This window comes from Eulemur rufifrons, chromosome 3 (genome assembly GCF_041146395.1).
Source record: "Eulemur rufifrons isolate Redbay chromosome 3, OSU_ERuf_1, whole genome shotgun sequence".
NCBI classification, from domain to species: domain Eukaryota; kingdom Metazoa; phylum Chordata; class Mammalia; order Primates; family Lemuridae; genus Eulemur; species Eulemur rufifrons.
The window spans coordinates 23,153,594-23,172,562 of NC_090985.1; the positions used below are offsets into that span (position 1 = coordinate 23,153,594).

Sequence of the window (18,969 nt, forward strand, 5' to 3'; positions counted from 1 at the left end):
GATAACTGCCGTCAATCTCCGGGCAGTGGGGACTAAGAAGACACAGCCAGCCCAGCCCTCAGGGAGCTGACAGTTCAGCCTCCTGTGGACAGCAGGCAACTCCCGGCCCAAGGATAACCTTGCTTTATGTCTTCATGCCCGGGTTATGTAACCAGATTAAAGAAACGTTTGAAAAACTTTGCTCTAGAGAGCCCTTCAGTAAGTTGGATGGCATGAGTGATTTTCTTTCTTGAGAATTTGTTCTTTTTTATGGGAGAGCAGGTTATTTTTAAAGTCCATTTTCTTCAGGAGAGTGAAAAAGGCCAAGCAATAAATCCACAGCCCTGCAACCTACTTCAAAGTGAGCGTCCAATCCATAATTTGTTAGTGCCCCTTCAATCAAAAGAACTTGCTGAGACTCCACCTGCCCAAGTGAAGGGAGGCGCCGGCTGCCTGGGAACGGGAGGAAGACGCCTCCGCAGGCCTGTGGATAAGAAGGCAGAGGCAACCGCTTAACCACTAGGGAGCTGCTTTCTGCCCATCTGTGCTGTGCTCTGAAGACAAGTGAAAGCAGGGACACGCTGGGTGAAAGGGAGAGGATGTCCCATTCTCCACTCCATGTGGGAGCAAATGCAGAGCCCGGCTCCATGCATAGAGGGCGAGTAAAACGAGGGAGGAAATGGCTCCTTTCTGCTCTGCCATGCCCACATCTGACAGAGGAGATGAAGTAGACGGGCAAGGGTGCAACTGTCAGGAACAATCCGAGGAACTGTCACAGAAGTGAGGCTCAACTGGTCATGGGGCAGAAGTTACAGCATCCTTCCCTTGTGCTGAGCTAGGACCTGTGTGCTGGGGTGAGGGGAGCAGAAGAGACCAGGATGGCCAGGAGGCAGAACGCACTTCTTCTCCAGCCCTGCAGCTATCTCAAGATAAAGTGGACTTTCTTAGGGGCTGGAAGCCACGTAGTGGAAATTAGAAAACAATGCACAGGGTGGAGGGAGGTTGGGGAGCAGCCTGTACATCTTAGTGCAGCACTGACGTGTGAGACTCAGAGGTGTCTAGCCTGGATAGTTAGGAAACTTGCCAGGATTGGCAGGAAAGGAGAGGGGGAGTGAGCTGTGCATTGGACACAATGGGGTGTCAAGGAATGTGGGTCTTAGGAAAGCAGATCTGGACACTGAGGAGGAAACTGGAGCAGGGGTGGTGAGTGGCAGTGAGGAGTCTAACCGAGGATGACCCCCAGCCCAGGCCAGCCTGTGCCCTGTCCCAGCATGATGGATGCCCAAACAATAGCCCCACTGACTGGACGGCTTGGGACTGCAGGGAGCAGGCCACCACCTCCCTCCTGTGCACCTCTGTGTTCCCATCTCTCCATCCATCTCGTCCATCACCCATTGTCACCTCGAGGGGAACCAGCCAGTCTCCTTCCATGCCATTTGTTTGCTCCAGCCCCACAGGCTCCCCAACCTTGCTGCTCCTCCCTCTCCACCATCTCTCCTGCCTCCCATGAACTTCCTCTTGCCCTGGCGGTCCTTCTTCCTACCTTCTTACTCCTCGGATTTCTTCTCTTTGTTGTGGTGGTCCCATCTGGACAGTGCTGAATCTCACCGTTCTGGGGCATTTCGTTCACTTTGGGAACACTGGCTTTCTTTCCCCTTTCTTGCACTGCCTCCCATTATAGGACAACTATTCTAATTCAAAAGGTATTCCGCTTCTGAAGCTAGGAAACTCAGATCTATTGATTTTTTTTTTCAATTTATAAGTCAATCAAAAAAGAAAATGGCTTAGTGCTGTTTCAGAGTGCTAGAAATGCTGTGACAGGAGCTCGCTTTTTCTTCCTCTCTGTAGGGACAATGGGATACTGTGTCTGGAGTTGGTGACATCACTTAGGAAGAGGACGGTTTGCACTCATTCCCTACCATGGTCTGGCTTTGTCATCGTGACCAAGTCACATAAATCATGTGGGCCTCAGCTTACTCATCTATAAAATGAAGCTAATAAGACCTAGACATTAGACACAGAGGTGACTGTGGGGACCAGGTAAGAAGGGTCATTCAGCACCAGGCCCCACACCTGTGTGCAGGAGGCTTCCCGGGCACTGACCTTGTGGCCCAAGAACTTGATGGGGATTAAATGGGTCCAGGATCACTTCATTTTTATTTCAAACCACTTTTTAAAAAATGATCTTGAAGTTGGATTTGGGCATTCCATAAATAATTCTCAGAAAAAGCTGAGTATCTGTACTAACCAACGTGGCATCTATAATGAAGTTCCTGACTCAATCACAAGATAAATGTTGGAGCAAAAACCCATCATCAGTCAGGCGACATCTGGTATGACAGCTTTTATTTATCAAAATCCACAGCCCATAAAAATACCCACATTCTTTTTAATAACAAAATAAAGGAAAATACTTTCAGTCTTTGAATCTAAAATTATAAGTGGTTTCCAAAGAAAAAAATGTTTTGAGAGAAAATGTCTTCTCTCGTTGAGGCACAAAGAGGAGAACTGTGGACCTCTTACCTCCTCACTTAAACTCTCCACCACAGAAATAACAGTGTTGGCACTTTTGCCTGGAAAGAAGTTCATGATGGGTTTTAATGTTGATAGGAAGAAAACTAAAACTTTGTTAAAAAAAATTTCATTAAAAAAAGATTGATTTAAGACAATTATCTGATAAACCACATTTTGAAATGATGGATTCCACTTTGTCCCCCGGGGCTGCCATTTGAGTTACGTTACTACTCATTCCAAGTTCAGGATCTAAAACATGGAGCTTGCTTTCCTTTTTTTAAAGCTTTCAATAATATCTAATTCCAAAAGGAAACAGAGGACCCTCTTTTGCTTAGAGGAAGAAATTTGTGATGTGAAGATTCCCTCGGTATGTCCCATCCCCGTTAAACAGACTTCTCTTACCATGACTTGAACTGTGATTGTTCCACTGACTAGAAGTAAAATACCTAAGGCTTTGCCAAAGTGCTTGGTAACTCATTGGTTTTAGTCACCCCAGCCCAGCCAATCTGCAGCCGCTCTGTGCCTAAGACGTCCTCCTCTGCCATCAACATTCTTTTCTCCAGAACACCCACTGTAGACGTTCCAGAGACTCCTGGCTGCCTCTCCCCAGCAGGGTCCTGCACCAGTGCCCCTGCCGCCGCCTACATGCAGAAGGAGAGCGAGAGAGCAGTGCAGGCTCCCAGGGTCAGAGAGGGGTGCTGCGGAGAGGAGAACGCTGTGCTCTCTGGAGGGAGGAACAAAGAAGAAGAGGCTGGTACTGCTGGTCTTTGGGGCTAGCACCACCGCAGGAGTGTGGGAGCAGAGGGCAGAGTCCTGGCAGCTCCATGGCTGCCACCCCCACATCAAGATGAGAAATAGGACAGAGTGTCCCAGGGCCCAGCCAGAGGGACCATCTCCCCCATTCGACCCTCCTGAGCTCAGCAGGAGGGGCTGACCCCTCCCATCCTCTTCTTCACTTGAATGGCCCCCCACTCCACACACACACACACACACACACACACACACACTCTAAGGGGAAAGGGTGGCCTTAGTCAGCTCAAGTGACACAGAAACTGGAGAATGTGTTCTTCATCTTTCAGGTCCCAACAAACCTTTATTTTAAGAAAGGAGGGGGGAGAATAAAAACCATGAGATATGAAAGGTCATTAAAGCTCGTTAAAGGGAACTATTTCATCTTCATTCAAGGCTTTTCAACTAGGAGGAAATATCTATCAGATCACTATGTCTGTAATTACAGCAGTGCCTTGTGGGACACTGAAATTCATGATGTAGAAGAAAGAGACATAACACACATAATTCACACTCAAAAGGCTGGAAATGACAAATCCAGTGTATCTTTAGAAAGCACTGATCAAAGATGGTAAAGAAACCTCTTGAGGGCCGGTTTAGTGGCTCATGCCTGTAATCCTAGCACTCTGGGAGGCCGAGGCAGGAGGATTGCTTGAGGTCAGGAGTTCGAAACCAGCCTGAGCAAGAGTGAGATCCCAACTCTACTAAAAATAGAAAAATTAGCCAGGCATGGTGGTGGGCACCTGTAGTCCCAGCTACTCAGGAGGCTGAGGCAGGAGGATTGCTTGAGCCAGGAGTTTGAGGTTGCAGTGAGCTATGATGATGCTGCTGTACTCTAGCCAGGGTGACAGAGCGAGACTGTCTCAAAAAAAAAAAAAAAAAAAAAAGAAAAGAAAAAAACCTCTTAAAACTAGAGTCAAGAGGAAACAACATGTTGCATCCTTAACAATCTATAGAGAAAAGATGAAGGTAGGAAAAAGTAGGGTTTATTTTTTAAAATAAAAATAAAAAGCAAGAAAACATAATATTTTATAAGGAGAAAGAGAAGAATGTGTTAGTAAATGAGCATGAAAAATACTGAGTAATACTGTAGGTTATAAATACGTAAAATGTATAGCAGTAAATAAAAGATAAGATGTATTTAAGACATATAATGATGCCTATTGACAAAAGACAGATGAAGCTGATGTGGAACACTTGACGTATTTAGAATAGTAAAAATTTACTGAAAGCCTTCTGTCAACTGAAGAATGACAAGGTTCATAAATTTGGAGAGGAAAGCTTTACTTCTCATAAAAGGCTGTAGCCTGCAGGGTGGCCATTCTGACAGACTGGGAAGCCAGAAGCAAGGACTTCCAGGGAAAGCAGTTTATGCTGACAGGGTGGCCAAATATACATATGCGATGAACTATAGGAGGAGTCAGGAACATTTATGACAGGGGAAACGTGTGTACGTGCAATTGAGCTTCATGGGACCCAGGTTCAGAAAATGGCAGGGTTAGCCTGATCTGAGGGTGAGTTTTTGGCCCTCTACCATCAAAGGGTGAAGCAGAGGACACAAAAATCCTCACTGCCCACTCTGTAGACTGGTCAGAGCCACTCCATGGTGGCCTCTTATCAGGAAAGAATGCGGGTCGGTTGTGCACAGACTGCAAAAAGGGAGAAGCAGCATTAGGTGGTGGATTGAAATCAGGGGTGGGGCAAGTCTTCCCCAAAGGGCTGGTTCTGTTTAACCCTTGGGGAAGAAAGCCTGATGGGGTTAACGAGAGAGGGGTGTGGTGAGGCGTCTGACCTCCCATCCCGTCATGGCTGGGAATTCAGTTTTAAGGTTTCTCTGGAGTCCTCTTGGCCAAGAGGAGGTCAGGCAAATCCCAATTAAGTGCCACCCTACAAAACGCCTGACTGAAGGACCTCAAAACTGTCAAAGTCATCAAAAATGAGGAAAGACGGAGAAACTGTCACAGCCAAGAAGAGATTTGGGAGACATGATGACTAAATGTAAAGTGGCGTCCTGGATGGGGTCCTAGAACAAAAAAGGGCATCAGAGAAAAACTAAGGAAATCTAAAGTATGGACCTTAGTTAATTTAAAAAATTCAACACTTAATTCAAAAATAGCCTCACATTAGGCCTATGAACTGAAAAAATAAATAGCTTAGATGTGTGAACAATAAACAAGAGTAATTTCTCAGTGTTCTGATTATTCCTCCCTGTTACAGACATTCAGCAGCAACATGCCTTGGGATTAACTACCTACTAAAACATTTCAAGATGCTATAACATAAGTAATCAAGATGGTATGTGAGTATTTTGTCCTGGGGTTGCTAGGTCAGGCAGCACTAGAGAGAAAACACACACTATTCTCTTTGGAAGGAGATGCTGGCTCTCTCCCCGCACAAGAAAGAAAATAATATTTTGAAACAATGTCTCAAATGATTTATCTTTGCTATTCTGTAAAGTGCTATTTTTAAAATGCAAAATTCCTTTCAAAGGACACGATTTCCAAACCCCATAACAATTTGGGAGAAGCAGTAGTTGTCATTTGTTTGTGTTAGAGAGTTTATGCCCATTCTTAAGATGGTTATTTATTTTACCCAAAGTGAGCAAGAATAGTTTGTTTTCTGCTATTGCTGTTGCTGTCCCTGAAATGCTAATTCAGACAAGTACTTGTACATATTAACAGAGAAATTTAATTGGCAATCTTTGGTTGGAACAACACACAACATACATACAGAGTATCACATGTATACCCACATAGATACACACATGAGCATGCATGCACATACACATACATGAGCACATTCACATGAAAACACATGGATGCATGCAAGCAGGCACAACTATGCATATGAATGCACACACACAGGTGTACATGTGTGCACACCAAAGCATAACTCACACATGTACACACACTCACACACATGCAGACATGTGGGCCACACGTGTGTACATCCACAACCACATACATGCATATGTGCGTACCTGCACACCAATGTGCACACACAGGTTCATGTGCATACACATGCACACATGAATGCACAATACACATGCAAGCACACTCACACATGCATACATATATGCTCATGTGTGCATGCACATTTGTCTCTGTGCACTCACACACAGCACACACATAAACATTCATATGCACATGCATCTATGTGCACATATGCACACCCAACACACCCGCACACATGTTCACACACGCGCACTTGTATATGCAGTACAATATCTCCTTGTCTGTGTCTCAACAAAACCTGTTTGCACATTTCCAAGTACTGTGGATCTAGCAACTTAACTTTCTATTACAGCATGAAAGTAGCCATAGATGATGCATCACTAAGTAATCACAGCTGTGTCCCAAAAATACTTTAGTTACAAAAACAGGGCCCAGCCCATGGGCAGTCAATCCCTAGATAGACTATGAACACAAAAAAAGAAAAAGTGCACATATCATACATACACATGAATGGATCACCAGAAAATGAGTAAGCTATAAAATATAACATTACCAGCACCCAGAGGCCCCTTGTGATTCTGCTAATCCTCACGTTCCCCAAGAGGAATCCGTATCCTATCTTCTAACAGTACAAATTAGTTTTCCTATATTTGTACTTTATGTAACCAAAATCATATAATATATGCAATACTGTATCTGACTTCTTTCACTCAACATTATATTCTTTAGAATCTTCCCTACTGTTGTATATTGTATATCTGAATTTTACTGCTGCTATGAACATTGTAGTCCATTTTTACATGAAAATATAGTTGCATGTCTGTTAGGGAGATACCTAAGAGTGAGACTGTGAGTCATAAGGCATGCAAATTTTCATAATTGACACTATTCAGCCATTTTCAAGTGATGGAGGCAATCTATTATACTTTTCCACTAGCAGTATACATGAGTCCCAGTTGTTTTATATCCTTACCAATATTTGCTACTTTTCATCTTTTTCAATTTCATCATCCAGATGGGTGTGGTGTAACATGGCATTGTGGTTTTAATTTGAATTTTCCTGTGACTAAGGAAATTCAGCATCTTTTCATGTGATTACTATCTATTGGATATCCTCGTCTACTGAAATGAGAGTCAACTATTTTGCTCATTTTTCTATTGGGTGGTTTGGGTTTTTTTCAAATTGATTTGTAGGAGCTCTTTATCTCATCTTACTATAAAGCCTTTGTTGGATATATATACTATAAATATTTTCTCCCACTTTGTAACATATCTTTTCATTCTCTTAATAACATTTGATGATCAAAAGGTGGTCAATATAGTCTTTTTTTTTCTTTATGGTTAGTGCTTTATAAGTCCTGTTTATTAAATTTTGTCCTACTGCAAGTTTGCTAATGTCTTTTCTGTTTTCCTTTAAAAGATTTACATTTTACTTTTCACATTTAGATCTATAATTCACATAGAAATGATTTTTGTGTGTAGAAGAGGTAAGGACTAAGGTACATTTTCTTTCCATATAGATAGCCAATTCACATGGTACCATATAATAAAAATAAAATTATTCCTCTCATTACTGAATTGTAGTGTTACCTTTGTCATAAATCAGAGGGCCATACAGGTTTGAGTCTGTTTCTGGGCTCTCTATTCTTTTCCATTGGTAAGTTTTTTTATCTTTGCACTAATACCACACTGTCCTAATTATTAGAGTTTTATAACAGTTCTTGACATGTGCTAGTATAAGTCCTCAAGCATTGTTTATTTATGTGCTAATATAAAGAAAACAGGAAGGAAGAAAAGAAGGGAGGGAGAAAGAGGGACGGTAGGAAGACAGGTCAAAGACTTGTCTGCGTAAGTCATATACTGATCATAGTGATTATTTTATTTGCTATTATAATGACAATTATTTAATTTTTCCACAAATAATAAATCTGTCATAGATAAAAGTTAGTCTAAGGCCATGTTTACTTAATACTAAAACAACCAATTGACAAAGGGAACACTCTAACCATATAGCAAAAGAAAAAAAATTTAACATTTAAAAAGGTTTTTTACCTTTTTAATCAGTTATTTCAGCATCTTCTAGATGACATCTAAATGACTAATAAATATTACCAAGAAACAACTTTATTCAATTAGCAAAATTAGCACTCATTTTTTCCCCAGAAAAACTCTAAATTCTGTATCAGTTTATAGTACTGCTAAATATCTTTGAAACTTTCAATGAATTAGTTCTCTATAGCTACAAAAATGAAAATAAAATGTACTGTTGACTTATTTTCTAATAAAAATGCTCATTTAAAAAGCACATTGAAGCAACAAAATGATTTACATTGCAATAACTAGGGAGCTCAAAGTGTATACAAATGTGAATGAGATAAGAAAATGAATCTCATCAGGAACTTTAGACTATGAATAATAATGTATGCACACTCCTTAAACTCCACAAGCTCAAAGAATAACCTAGCTTTTCTAGTAACAAAACATACATCATGAAAAATTCTAATATTTTTACATTTTGAGGTGCTATAAAGTGTGCAGCCTTTGATGTGATGTACAAAATAAGGGACCACGAGCAGAGCCTTGCGTCTAAGGCAGTAAATGAAGACCTGCTGATGTGAAGGGAGGAAATAATTAAAACAGAGTGGTACGGATGTGTGCAAAGTTAAATTGTCAAAACCCAGTTGCACTGGGGCTGATCACACAACTACCCTCTGCCTGGCAGGTACCAAGTTCCAGACCCCAGAGGAAGGTAGGTTTCAGCACAGACCACGCTGTTTGTACAGACAGATCAGGCACAGTGAGCCACACTTATCACCTGGGGAACAGGGGAGCCCTTCTGAAATCCAGGTTCCCAGAAGCCTGCTGAGGGCTGACCCTGCAGCTGGCCTGTCTGGGGACATGGCTCAGGCCGGCTGTTAGCTTTGTTTCACACACAGCTCACGGCCTAAAAGGAAGCACACTTTCTCCATGGCCTTCTCCACCTGAGCCAGGTGTGCAGCCACACTGAGGCCTGTGGGAGGGTGCTGCTCGCTGCCTCTCTGCTGAAGGAGGACCTCAAGGGACTGTCAACTGCATATCTGGCTTGAGGCCATTTTGTGAGTTCACCCACACACCCTGTTAGTCACAGGTGGCATGGCACAAAAATCTCTATCTGCGAAGATAATGCTTTTTCTCTCTACTCATGAGTGGGCCCGTTGGGAATCAATTAGGAATTTAGCAGTTTTAATCAAGGGCTGATCTGTGATTTGAATAATCAGTGATCATTACATTATCATTACATGACAAAACCATTACATTAGACAAAGTTAAAAACCAACTCTAGATAATTCTCCTAATTGAGAAGTGATTGCTTGGTGAGTCTGTTCTGAGGATGGCCGGCCTCTCCTGCCGCGTGGCCGGCACCAAGGAGAGCGGCTCCAGCTGTGCTCTGTGCACATCTGTTCCTCTCCCGCCCGAGACCTACCTCAGCCCAGCAGATGCCACTGTGTGCCAAGCACAAGTGCCAGAGGCAAACGTGGATATGGTTTCCGTCTTAAAGGGCTCCCACCCTAGCGGGACAGGCTGTTTCCACCTACACAGGGAGAGACAGCAGAAAGGCCGGCCCCTGGCAAAGCATGGAGGAGCTGTCAGTACCCAGGGCTTGCTGCGGGGAAGGGCCCGCACTCCCTTCAAGGCTGAGTAGAGCGAGGGAAGCAGGGAAGGGTCCAAGGGCTGGGAGTGGACGGGGACGGGGTTCTAGGCAGACAGCACAGCTGCATGGGGCCCAAGCTACCCTACTTGGAGGAAAGGCCAAGAGACAGAGCAGGTCGCAGGCTGCTGTGGCTGCCTGCCACAAGTAGAGCCCAGGGAGCCTGAGGGAGCTCACATAAGATTGCAGCCAACTAGGCACAAGAGGGCCACAGCCCTGGCCTCCATGAGGGCCCCCTCTGGAGCCAGTGTTGGCTGCCCATGGTGCTCCCGGCCCCACCTCTGATCTCAGCTCGCTCCTGCTTCCTCCTCAGGGGCACCCCACAGCCCCTTGGGGACATGCCCAGCTCCAGCAGCAATTGCTCCTGCTCCCACACTGGTGGCTGGCCAGGTCTGGGCCAGTCCCCAAGGAAGGCAGTCAGCCAGGACCAGGGGAGATGAGGAGGAGAGCCTCTTTCTACTTCAGCTTCACAACACACAATGTGAATTTGTGCCACAGAGTTACCTTTTATATATCTAGTTGAGGAAATGAAATGATTTTCAGCTTCTCAATTCCAGACTACCGACTAGGTGTGAGAATTGAGAAGATCATTGAGAAATCCAGCCTGAACTAAGCATGTAAATACACAGAATCCACAAAAGCCATCACTGGAAGCTTTTTTATATAGAACTGTAAGAATTTGTGCTAAAGTCCACCAAAAATGGAAACAATTCCCTACCTTTTATACAGCATTTTTCTGGGAGACAGCAGAAACTGTCCCCTAAGGTGCATTGTTGTATCAGGCAGTTTTATGAGAGTGCTTTTACCTAAATTAAAGAGTTACTGCATTTCATACTTGGAACAGCATGATGAGACTGCAGTAGATTATAGCCTCACTTTACAAAGCACAGAGAAGTCAAAGAACCTCCCCATGCAAGGCAGGACCAGGGTTCAAGCCCAGAGGCAGGGCCCTCAACCACTGCTCTCCACAGCTAATAGCACCAGGTCAGGGATGAAGCTGGTGCTTGGTGCAGGCTGAAACCCAGGCCTGGACTCTGCTCCCCTTCCCCTCAGCACCGCTTTGCACAGCTGTCTCTTCTCAGCACATGGGACTCACATGTGTGGACTCCTGCGTTCAAGCCTCCTGTGGCTGGAGCCAGAGTCCTCAGGCCCAGCTTCACATTCCTGGTAAAGGAACTCAGACGGGCCCACTGGCCCACACCCTCCGTGGATATTACCTTGCAAATGGGGGCAGCAAGGCCAGCGGGCAGACAAGCCCATCAAGATGAACCACCAGCAGCCTGACAGCTGCGGAAGCTCCCCACAGCACGGCGTCTGACTGAGAGGCATGTTAGCATGGGACACACTCTGAGGTGCTCTGCACTAAGAAAGGGTTTAGCCTTGTTTAACCAGACATTTCTCAAACTTCTTTGAACACAAAGCACTCATTTTGTGGTTCTTCCATCAACATCTTACAGGGAAATTCAGCACCACTTCCCACTGGGAAGCCCCGTCCGACATGATTCCTGCCCCCCTTCCCCCGCCATGACCTCCCCAAAAGACTAAAATAGCAGAAGCAAATTCAGGACGACACCATCTTCCACAGGATGCTACAGAGCTGGGGAATACAATTAACACACTAGCAAAATCCAACGTGCAAGTAATTCTACTATTGGGTATTTTACGTATTACTTGTAGTTCTCATGAGTCATTTAAGGGAGGGGAAAAAAAAACCACATTCAGTTGAGCAAAATACAAAGGAAACCATTATGATGCTGTGAATTTGCTAAAAAATGTCCAGCTTATTGGAAGATAGAAACAAAACCATTTAAATTCTAGAAAGAAAGGATATATTATTTTCAGCTTAGTGGAAAACCAATGCAATATTAAAAGACTGTAAGGGAGCTGAATATGGAGCGATTTAAAATAAGCATAACCATATTGTTTTACTCATTAGGAAATTAAATGATCTTTAAAAATATAATCATTAGAACAAAATCTAAACCTAATTACAAGAGAAATTTTAGAAAATAAAAGCAAAAAAAGATCTACAGTATAACATAAATAGAGCAACCAAAATATACATAAAAATATAATGAAAATATATGGCAAAAGTGTGTCATACCAATAAATGTGAAAGGGCTAAACTCACCTATTAAAAGAAAAGGATAGGCCAAGCACAGTGGCTCATACCTGTAATCCTAGCACTCTGGCAGGCTGAGGCAGGCAGATTGCTTGAGCTCAGGAGTTTGAGACCTGCTTGCAAGACCCTGTCTCTACTAAAAACAGAAAAATTAGTTGGGCATCATGGTGTGCACCTGTAGTCCCAGCTACCTGACACGTTGAGACAAGAGGATTGATTGAGCCCCGGAGTTTGAGGTTGCAGTGAGCTATGATGACGCTACTACAGTCTAACCTGGCAAGAGAGTGTGACTCTGTCTCCAAAAAAGAAAAAAGAAAAGGATATTTTTATTTTGGTTCACAAAGTATGTCCCAAAAACATACTGTATATCTGAGACACACCTAAGACAAAGTGATTTAGAAAAAATGAAAGCTAAGAAAAGGGTTTGTGGTCCCAATATCAGACAAAGTAGAATTCAAGCCAAAGAGCACCAAGCATGACAAAGTGGGATATTAATTAGTGCTAAAAGCTTCCAACTCATAGTGGAGATTGGACAGTAATAAATATGTAGCCACTAAATGACATTGTAACTACCTTTCAAAAACAAACAGTAAGAGATTCAAGGAGAAATAAGTAGAAAGACACTCATAATGGGAGATGTTCCACATGCCATTTTTAGTACAAGACAGATGAAGTGGACAAGAACTAAAATAAGGATATAAACAACCTAGTGTAACCACTGGGTAGATTTTATAAACATATGAGTTTACACAATGACAATAGAGAATGCACCCTCCTTTCAAGCACATATAAAACATGATAAAATTTGGTCACACAGAAACCAGAAATAACTTTTATTAAACTAGAAATTTATAACAAAACAAATAAAAAGGTTCTTCGACCTAGAAATGGAAAAATCTTCTATTAAACATCTAACATAGATGAAAGGCGAGTCATATCGAAAATACAGAAATTCTAAAAATAATAACAATGGGAAACACTACGTATCACATCCACAGGACACATTTAAAGCAGTGGTCAGAGGGAAAAGCCAAGCCTTAAACATTTATGGCAAATAAAATAAAGGACTAAAAATAACTGAAATAAATTTGCAATGCAAAAAAACTAGAGCAAGAACAGCAAAGTAAACCAGAAAAAAGCACAAGGAAGCCAATAATAAAGATAAAAGCAGAGATTAATGAGGCAGAAAATAGAAAACCATACCTAATAAATAAATCAGAATCTTATTTTTTGAAAAATAAAGCAGAACTAGACAGATCATATCAAGAATAAGTCCACAGGTAAGAAATGACAAGGGGGAAACAACCACTGAAACAGACAAAATTTTAAAATAATTATAAGAAACTATTTGCAGACCTCAATATAAATAATTTTATTATGGTTGCTTTAAATTCTTTGTATATTCCAATATTTCTGATCCTGATAAAATTGTAAACCAGTATGTTGTTTCTCTCTTGAAGCAGTTCTGTATGGCTACAATAACCAAGACACTGTGGTACTGCGGAGGGACAGCCACACAGATCAACAGCCCAGAACAGAGAACCCAGTAGGAGCCACAAAGACACACTCAACTGACTGTGGATGAAGTTGCAAAAGCAACTCAACGGAGGAAGCATGGCCTTTTCACCAAATGATGCCAGAGCCACGCAATATACATAGCGGACAGAAAAAAAAAGAACATTGATCTAAACCTCACACCTTAAACAAAAATTAGCTCAAAATGCAACATGAACTTAAATGTAAAATATAAAACTTTTAGGGGAAAAAAAAAACAGGAAAATATCTTTGGTGCCTAGGGCTAGACAAAGAGTTCTCAGGTTGTCATGCTTTTGGCACCAAAAACATGATACATAAAAGGAAAATTTGACACATTGGGCCTCGTTAAGATTTAAAACTTTTGCTTTGTAAAAGAACCTGTTAAGTGGATGAATAGATAATCTACAGATTGGGAGAAAATGTCATAGCAGCTTTATTCATAAAAACCCCAGATTGGAAACAACTAAGATGCTCTTCAGTGCATGAATTATTAAATGAACTATGGTACATACATACCATGGAATGCATAAAAGGAATAAAATATTAATATGTGAACTAACTTGGATGCATCCCTAGGCAATGATGCCAAGTGAAAAAAGCCAACCCGAAAGGTCACATATTATATGATTCCATTTATAGAGCATTCTTGCAATGACAAAATTTTAGCAATAGAAAATAGATCAGTTGGGGGGGAAGGTGGGAGGGAAATAGATGTGGCTATAAAAAGACGACATGAGGGATCCTTGCAGTGATGGAATTCTTTTGTGCCTTGACTGTATTGATTTCAAGATCCTGGTTGTGATACTGTACTGTGGTTTTTCAAGAGTTTACTGTTGGGAGTCTCTGGGCAAAGAGTTCATGGAATTTCTCTGTCTTATATCTTACACACAATTATCTTCAAAGAAACAGTTCAATTTAAAAAAATTTTAATAAAACCAGAAAGAGTCTAGATAAAAATAGAGGTAACATGTATCAGTTTTGACTACAGAATATCTAAAAGCCCCTCTGCCAAATTTAAAATACACAAATAAGCTAAAAAATAGTCACAACATATATATCAGAACTGATTTCTGTAGAAGCAAAGAGAGCTTCTGAAAAATAGGAAGAATTCATCTCTCTCACGAGAAAGACATAGGCAAAGAATACGAATAGAAAGTTTACAAAATAAGAAATGCAAATATGCAATACTTATATGGAAAGAGTTTAATCTCAGTAGAATTAATTACAATAAAACAGGAATCTACTGTTAGCCAGCCAGGTGAACCCTGAGCATTTAAAACGGCAGTGGTGAGTTTCAGCAGGGAGGTTCAATGGCACGAGTGGAGAGCAGCATTTCTGGGTGCCAGCACGCCAGTATTTACCTGGGTTCATAAAACATCATTCATTTAGCCAATGCTGTAAGTCAGGAACTTCATCTTCAATTATCGGAAAGGAAACAAAGTTTTACTTGTGAAGATATTTATCACACCATTGATTATGACAACAAAGAACTGGAAGCAACCTCGATGCCGCAGGGCAAGACAAACAGGGATATATCTGCGTGTTGTAGGCATAAATATTCCATTTTGGAAGAATAATTGATGGCCTGCTAAAATGCTCACAATATATTATGAAGAATAAAAGGTAGGACACAGTGTGATTTAAAAGCTTCATTAAAAAATAAATATGCGTCATATAGTAGGCAGAGAAATGTAAGAAAACACACCAAATTATGATCGGTGGTTATTTCTAGGTAGCAAAATTATAGGTTATTTTTATATTTTATTCTTTTACATAATTTCCATTAAATACATGTCTACATAATCAGAAAAATGATTTTTTTTTAAATACAGCAGAAAGTTAACATTTTGTATTGTGTATCATAGGAAGCCACCTTTATGGAAAGAAATTTTTAAATGAGTTAGATAAAAGTCCAGTTTGTGCATTTGCAATTGCAAATTAAGCACTTCATGCAAATAAGTGCCCTATGACAATTAGATAACCACACCCTGGGAAAACTGCTCTGATTTTCACACGGCAAGGACTTGCAAGAAAGATGGTCAGAGCTAGAAGAACTGGAACCATGCCAAAATAAGGCACAGCTTTTACCACTGACCACAGAGACATTCTCTCCCCATCCAAGAAGATGGATGCAATCCGTAAGGCCAGGGGCGAACAAGCTTTTGAGGAGACAACCAGCAGTCTTGCCCAAGCTTTCTGAGGCCACCAAGTTCCTGAACGCCATCCTAGCAGTTCACCACTGTAACTACATGTGCATTTGCACAGTGTTATACACACTGCATACCAAATGCAAAGCCTACGTGAAAAGTACAGGGCACACATGCATCACCTACTAGAGCTGAACCACAGGTACTTCACGTGTCCCGGGTGGTGTGGACACCAACCCTTTCAGCTGGGCTGATTCCCTGGTCATTATTCCAAAGTGATACTGGGGGAAAGATCAGACTTGGGTGTATTATCACCCCAAGTTTTTTCATAATATTCATACCAGGCCTCCCATGCCTACCTGTGAGAGCAACCAGTGTTGCAACATGGCCATGAGGTTTTCTTGCTCTCTGAAATCCAGCCTATGGGTCCCCAGAAAATACAGGGGCCAGAGTTTCACAGGCTTGGCCAAACAAAGAGATCAAAGGCATCTGAATGACAGACAGCCTTCCAGCTCTGCAGAAATTAGGGGCCTGGCCCAAATGAGAGGGTGCTGGAATTTTGGGGCCCAAGTCTGTGTCTCCTGCTGCCACTTGTCTCTGCCCCCTTCCTTGTCTGTGCCCTGGGTCTGGACCCTCACTGACTGCGGGGCAGTGTGAGGCGGGCCACCCTGCAAGGCCACCGCTACATTTGCTATAATGGCTGCTGTTCTCAATAAAAGAATTCTTGTTTAAGTGATGAAATTATTATTTTTATACTCAGCAGAAGCAGATGAGAGTATAAACAGAAAGAAGTTGGTCAAGCATCAGGTTTTGAACCTTATGCCTTAGCAGTAGGCGCAGGAAAGTGGCCAGGGTCCTGCTGGGAGACGCATATTTAGCATCTTCATGTTTCCCTGACCATCCAAATGCCTTTTCCCACATTCAAGCTGCCCAGGAGTGTCATTCAAATGAATGTCTCAGCAAAATTACCAAGTATTACTATTTTCTTATGAACTACGAAAACAGCCAATAGAATAAGTCTGACAAAAGTCAAAATTCTATTATACGCAGAAACTGCTATCGGTCCTCCCCTGGGTATGGTGGCCAGGGTTCTGTTCCCAAGCCCAGCCCCAGGCAATAGTGCCTGAGGCAGGGATCACTGCCTCCACAGGCTGCAGGTCCCTCTGCCACTCAGCCAGCACTGAAGTTACAAATCTTTACCCGAGAATGGTTCTGAGAACCATCACTATGCAGACACCAAGCTGTGAGTTTACAAAGAATTTCCACAGAAATCTTGCTCGACACCAAATGAATGAAGTTCATTTTGATAGCACAATTTACAGGGGCCACCGACTTTCATTCTGCCACTCACCTGCTTGCAATGTGCAGTTGTGCCATATAAACAGGGGCACGCAGGCAATCAGGACCCCAGAGTGGACCCAGCCCCCCAGAGCAGGGTCTCCTTTGCAGGCACCAGAAGCAGATGAGAGTCTAAGCAGGAAGAAGTTCCCTGAGCATGCTTCCCCACCCTGGGCCCGCCTCTCCTGAGAGGTGCCCACGCAGGGAAACCTGGAACACCCACTCCCATGCCGCCTTCGGCATGAGCTTCCCCGCTCTAGTCTGCAGTATCTCTGGATCCTTGCTAGCAGGGACTTTTTTCTGCTGTGCAGTCCAGTAGGGGGATGGCAGCCTCTTGTTATGTACCATCTTCATGGACAGGCAAGGCACAAGCCCCCATTGCAATTTTCAAAAACATAGCAACATGAAGTACCTGGCAAGCCCACAACCTTTTCCTGACCTTCTGACTCAACCTAAATAATCCAGAATGTCTGAATCATCGTCAGTGTTACATCTAATCTCAACAATACATTTTTAATGTGGTTTTCTTTTCTGTGCTAACCTTACCTATACCAAAGTCTCTCTAATTGCTAAAACATGCTTATCCTCATATTTTAACAGTTTGCGTTGGGAATTAGTGTTTTTTTTTTTAATTAAGTAAGCTTAGGAACTGGATAAACAGAAATTTTAAATGTACCTGAAAAATTCCATGAAAGAGAATCCATATCCATGCTGCTCTGCTATCCCTGCACAAACGACGTTTGCTGAGGCTCCAATCAGTGTCCCATTACCTAAAATCAAAATTCAAAAAATAAAATCCCAGTGTATCTCGGTGGTAAGCTTCTGTTCTCTTTTGTTCCATAATATGTGGGTCATTGCACAGGCTTTGATTTGATGATTACTTTACAGGCACTATCAAAGTGACTGCTTTGCAAATATCTGGAAATACACACACACACACACACACACACACACGGACGCACATGCGAGTGCACACATACACAAACACACACACAACCCTAAAAATAAACTCACTGCCTGTACATACCATGATTCATTTATGGATAAGACTGTGCTGATCTGTGTGACAGAGAAGAGATGAAATGCTAAAGAGAGTGGGCAAGACGATGTGGGATCAGGTGGCATGTATTTATTAGAGGAAAACACAAGCAGGGTCAACAGCAAAGGTGAGAACATGTGTCCCTCAGAGCAGTGGAATCAACTGTCAGACGAGAAACACCATCCTCCAGACTCCAGGCCTAGAAACCTACCAGGAAACCCTTCCAGTGGATGAAAGGATGGATAAAAACAACCAGGCAAAACCACTTGACATGACATTTTTCACCAAAGGCACTCACTCCTTCACATAAAACGCTCCCTGGGTAAGCCTCTTTTGACCGTGCACACACGTACACGTGTGGTCCTCGCGTGGCCTGGGTGAGGAATGGGCCAGAGTGGGCCAATCAGGTCCTTAGATCTACCCCCGACACAGTCTCACACACACCCAGGGAAGGGTAAATTCGTGTGGCCAAGCCAACAATCCTCCTCCATCCCTCTGTGCCATGGTTGTCAGCATTTGGGGACCATCACATGACCCAGGCTTGGAAGCTCAGTCCTGACATCTGTGAGCAAACTGTTAAGGAAGAGTCTCTCTCTCTCTCTCTCTCTCTCTCTCTCTCTCTCAGCTTGGTGAACTATGAGACACTGCTCTGGAGCTGCCCACAGAGTGTCAACACAGGGGAAGGACCTAAATAACAGAGCAGGAGGACAACCATGTCCCCATGAAGAAATGACAGCACAGAGAGGCTGAGTGGCATGCCCAGGTGTCAGGGCCGGGAAGCGGCAAGCTCTGAACTTGAACGAGGGCTTGCGTTCTGAGTTCAGAGGAAGATCAGTCAGGGACAGGACTCACACCCCCGCAAG

At 42.8% G+C, this 18,969-nt stretch overlaps 1 protein-coding gene across 2 annotated transcripts in view; it reads right to left on the bottom strand.

The window, feature by feature from the left end:
• Nucleotides 1–18,969, bottom strand: part of OCA2 (OCA2 melanosomal transmembrane protein) — a 200,529-nt gene that overhangs the window by 36,964 nt on the left and 144,596 nt on the right. For both annotated transcript variants that reach the window (XM_069465829.1, XM_069465830.1), the window contains one exon: nucleotides 17,744–17,837. In XM_069465829.1, coding sequence (XP_069321930.1) covers nucleotides 17,744–17,837 — 94 coding nt within the window. The remainder of the gene's footprint in view (nucleotides 1–17,743; nucleotides 17,838–18,969) is intronic.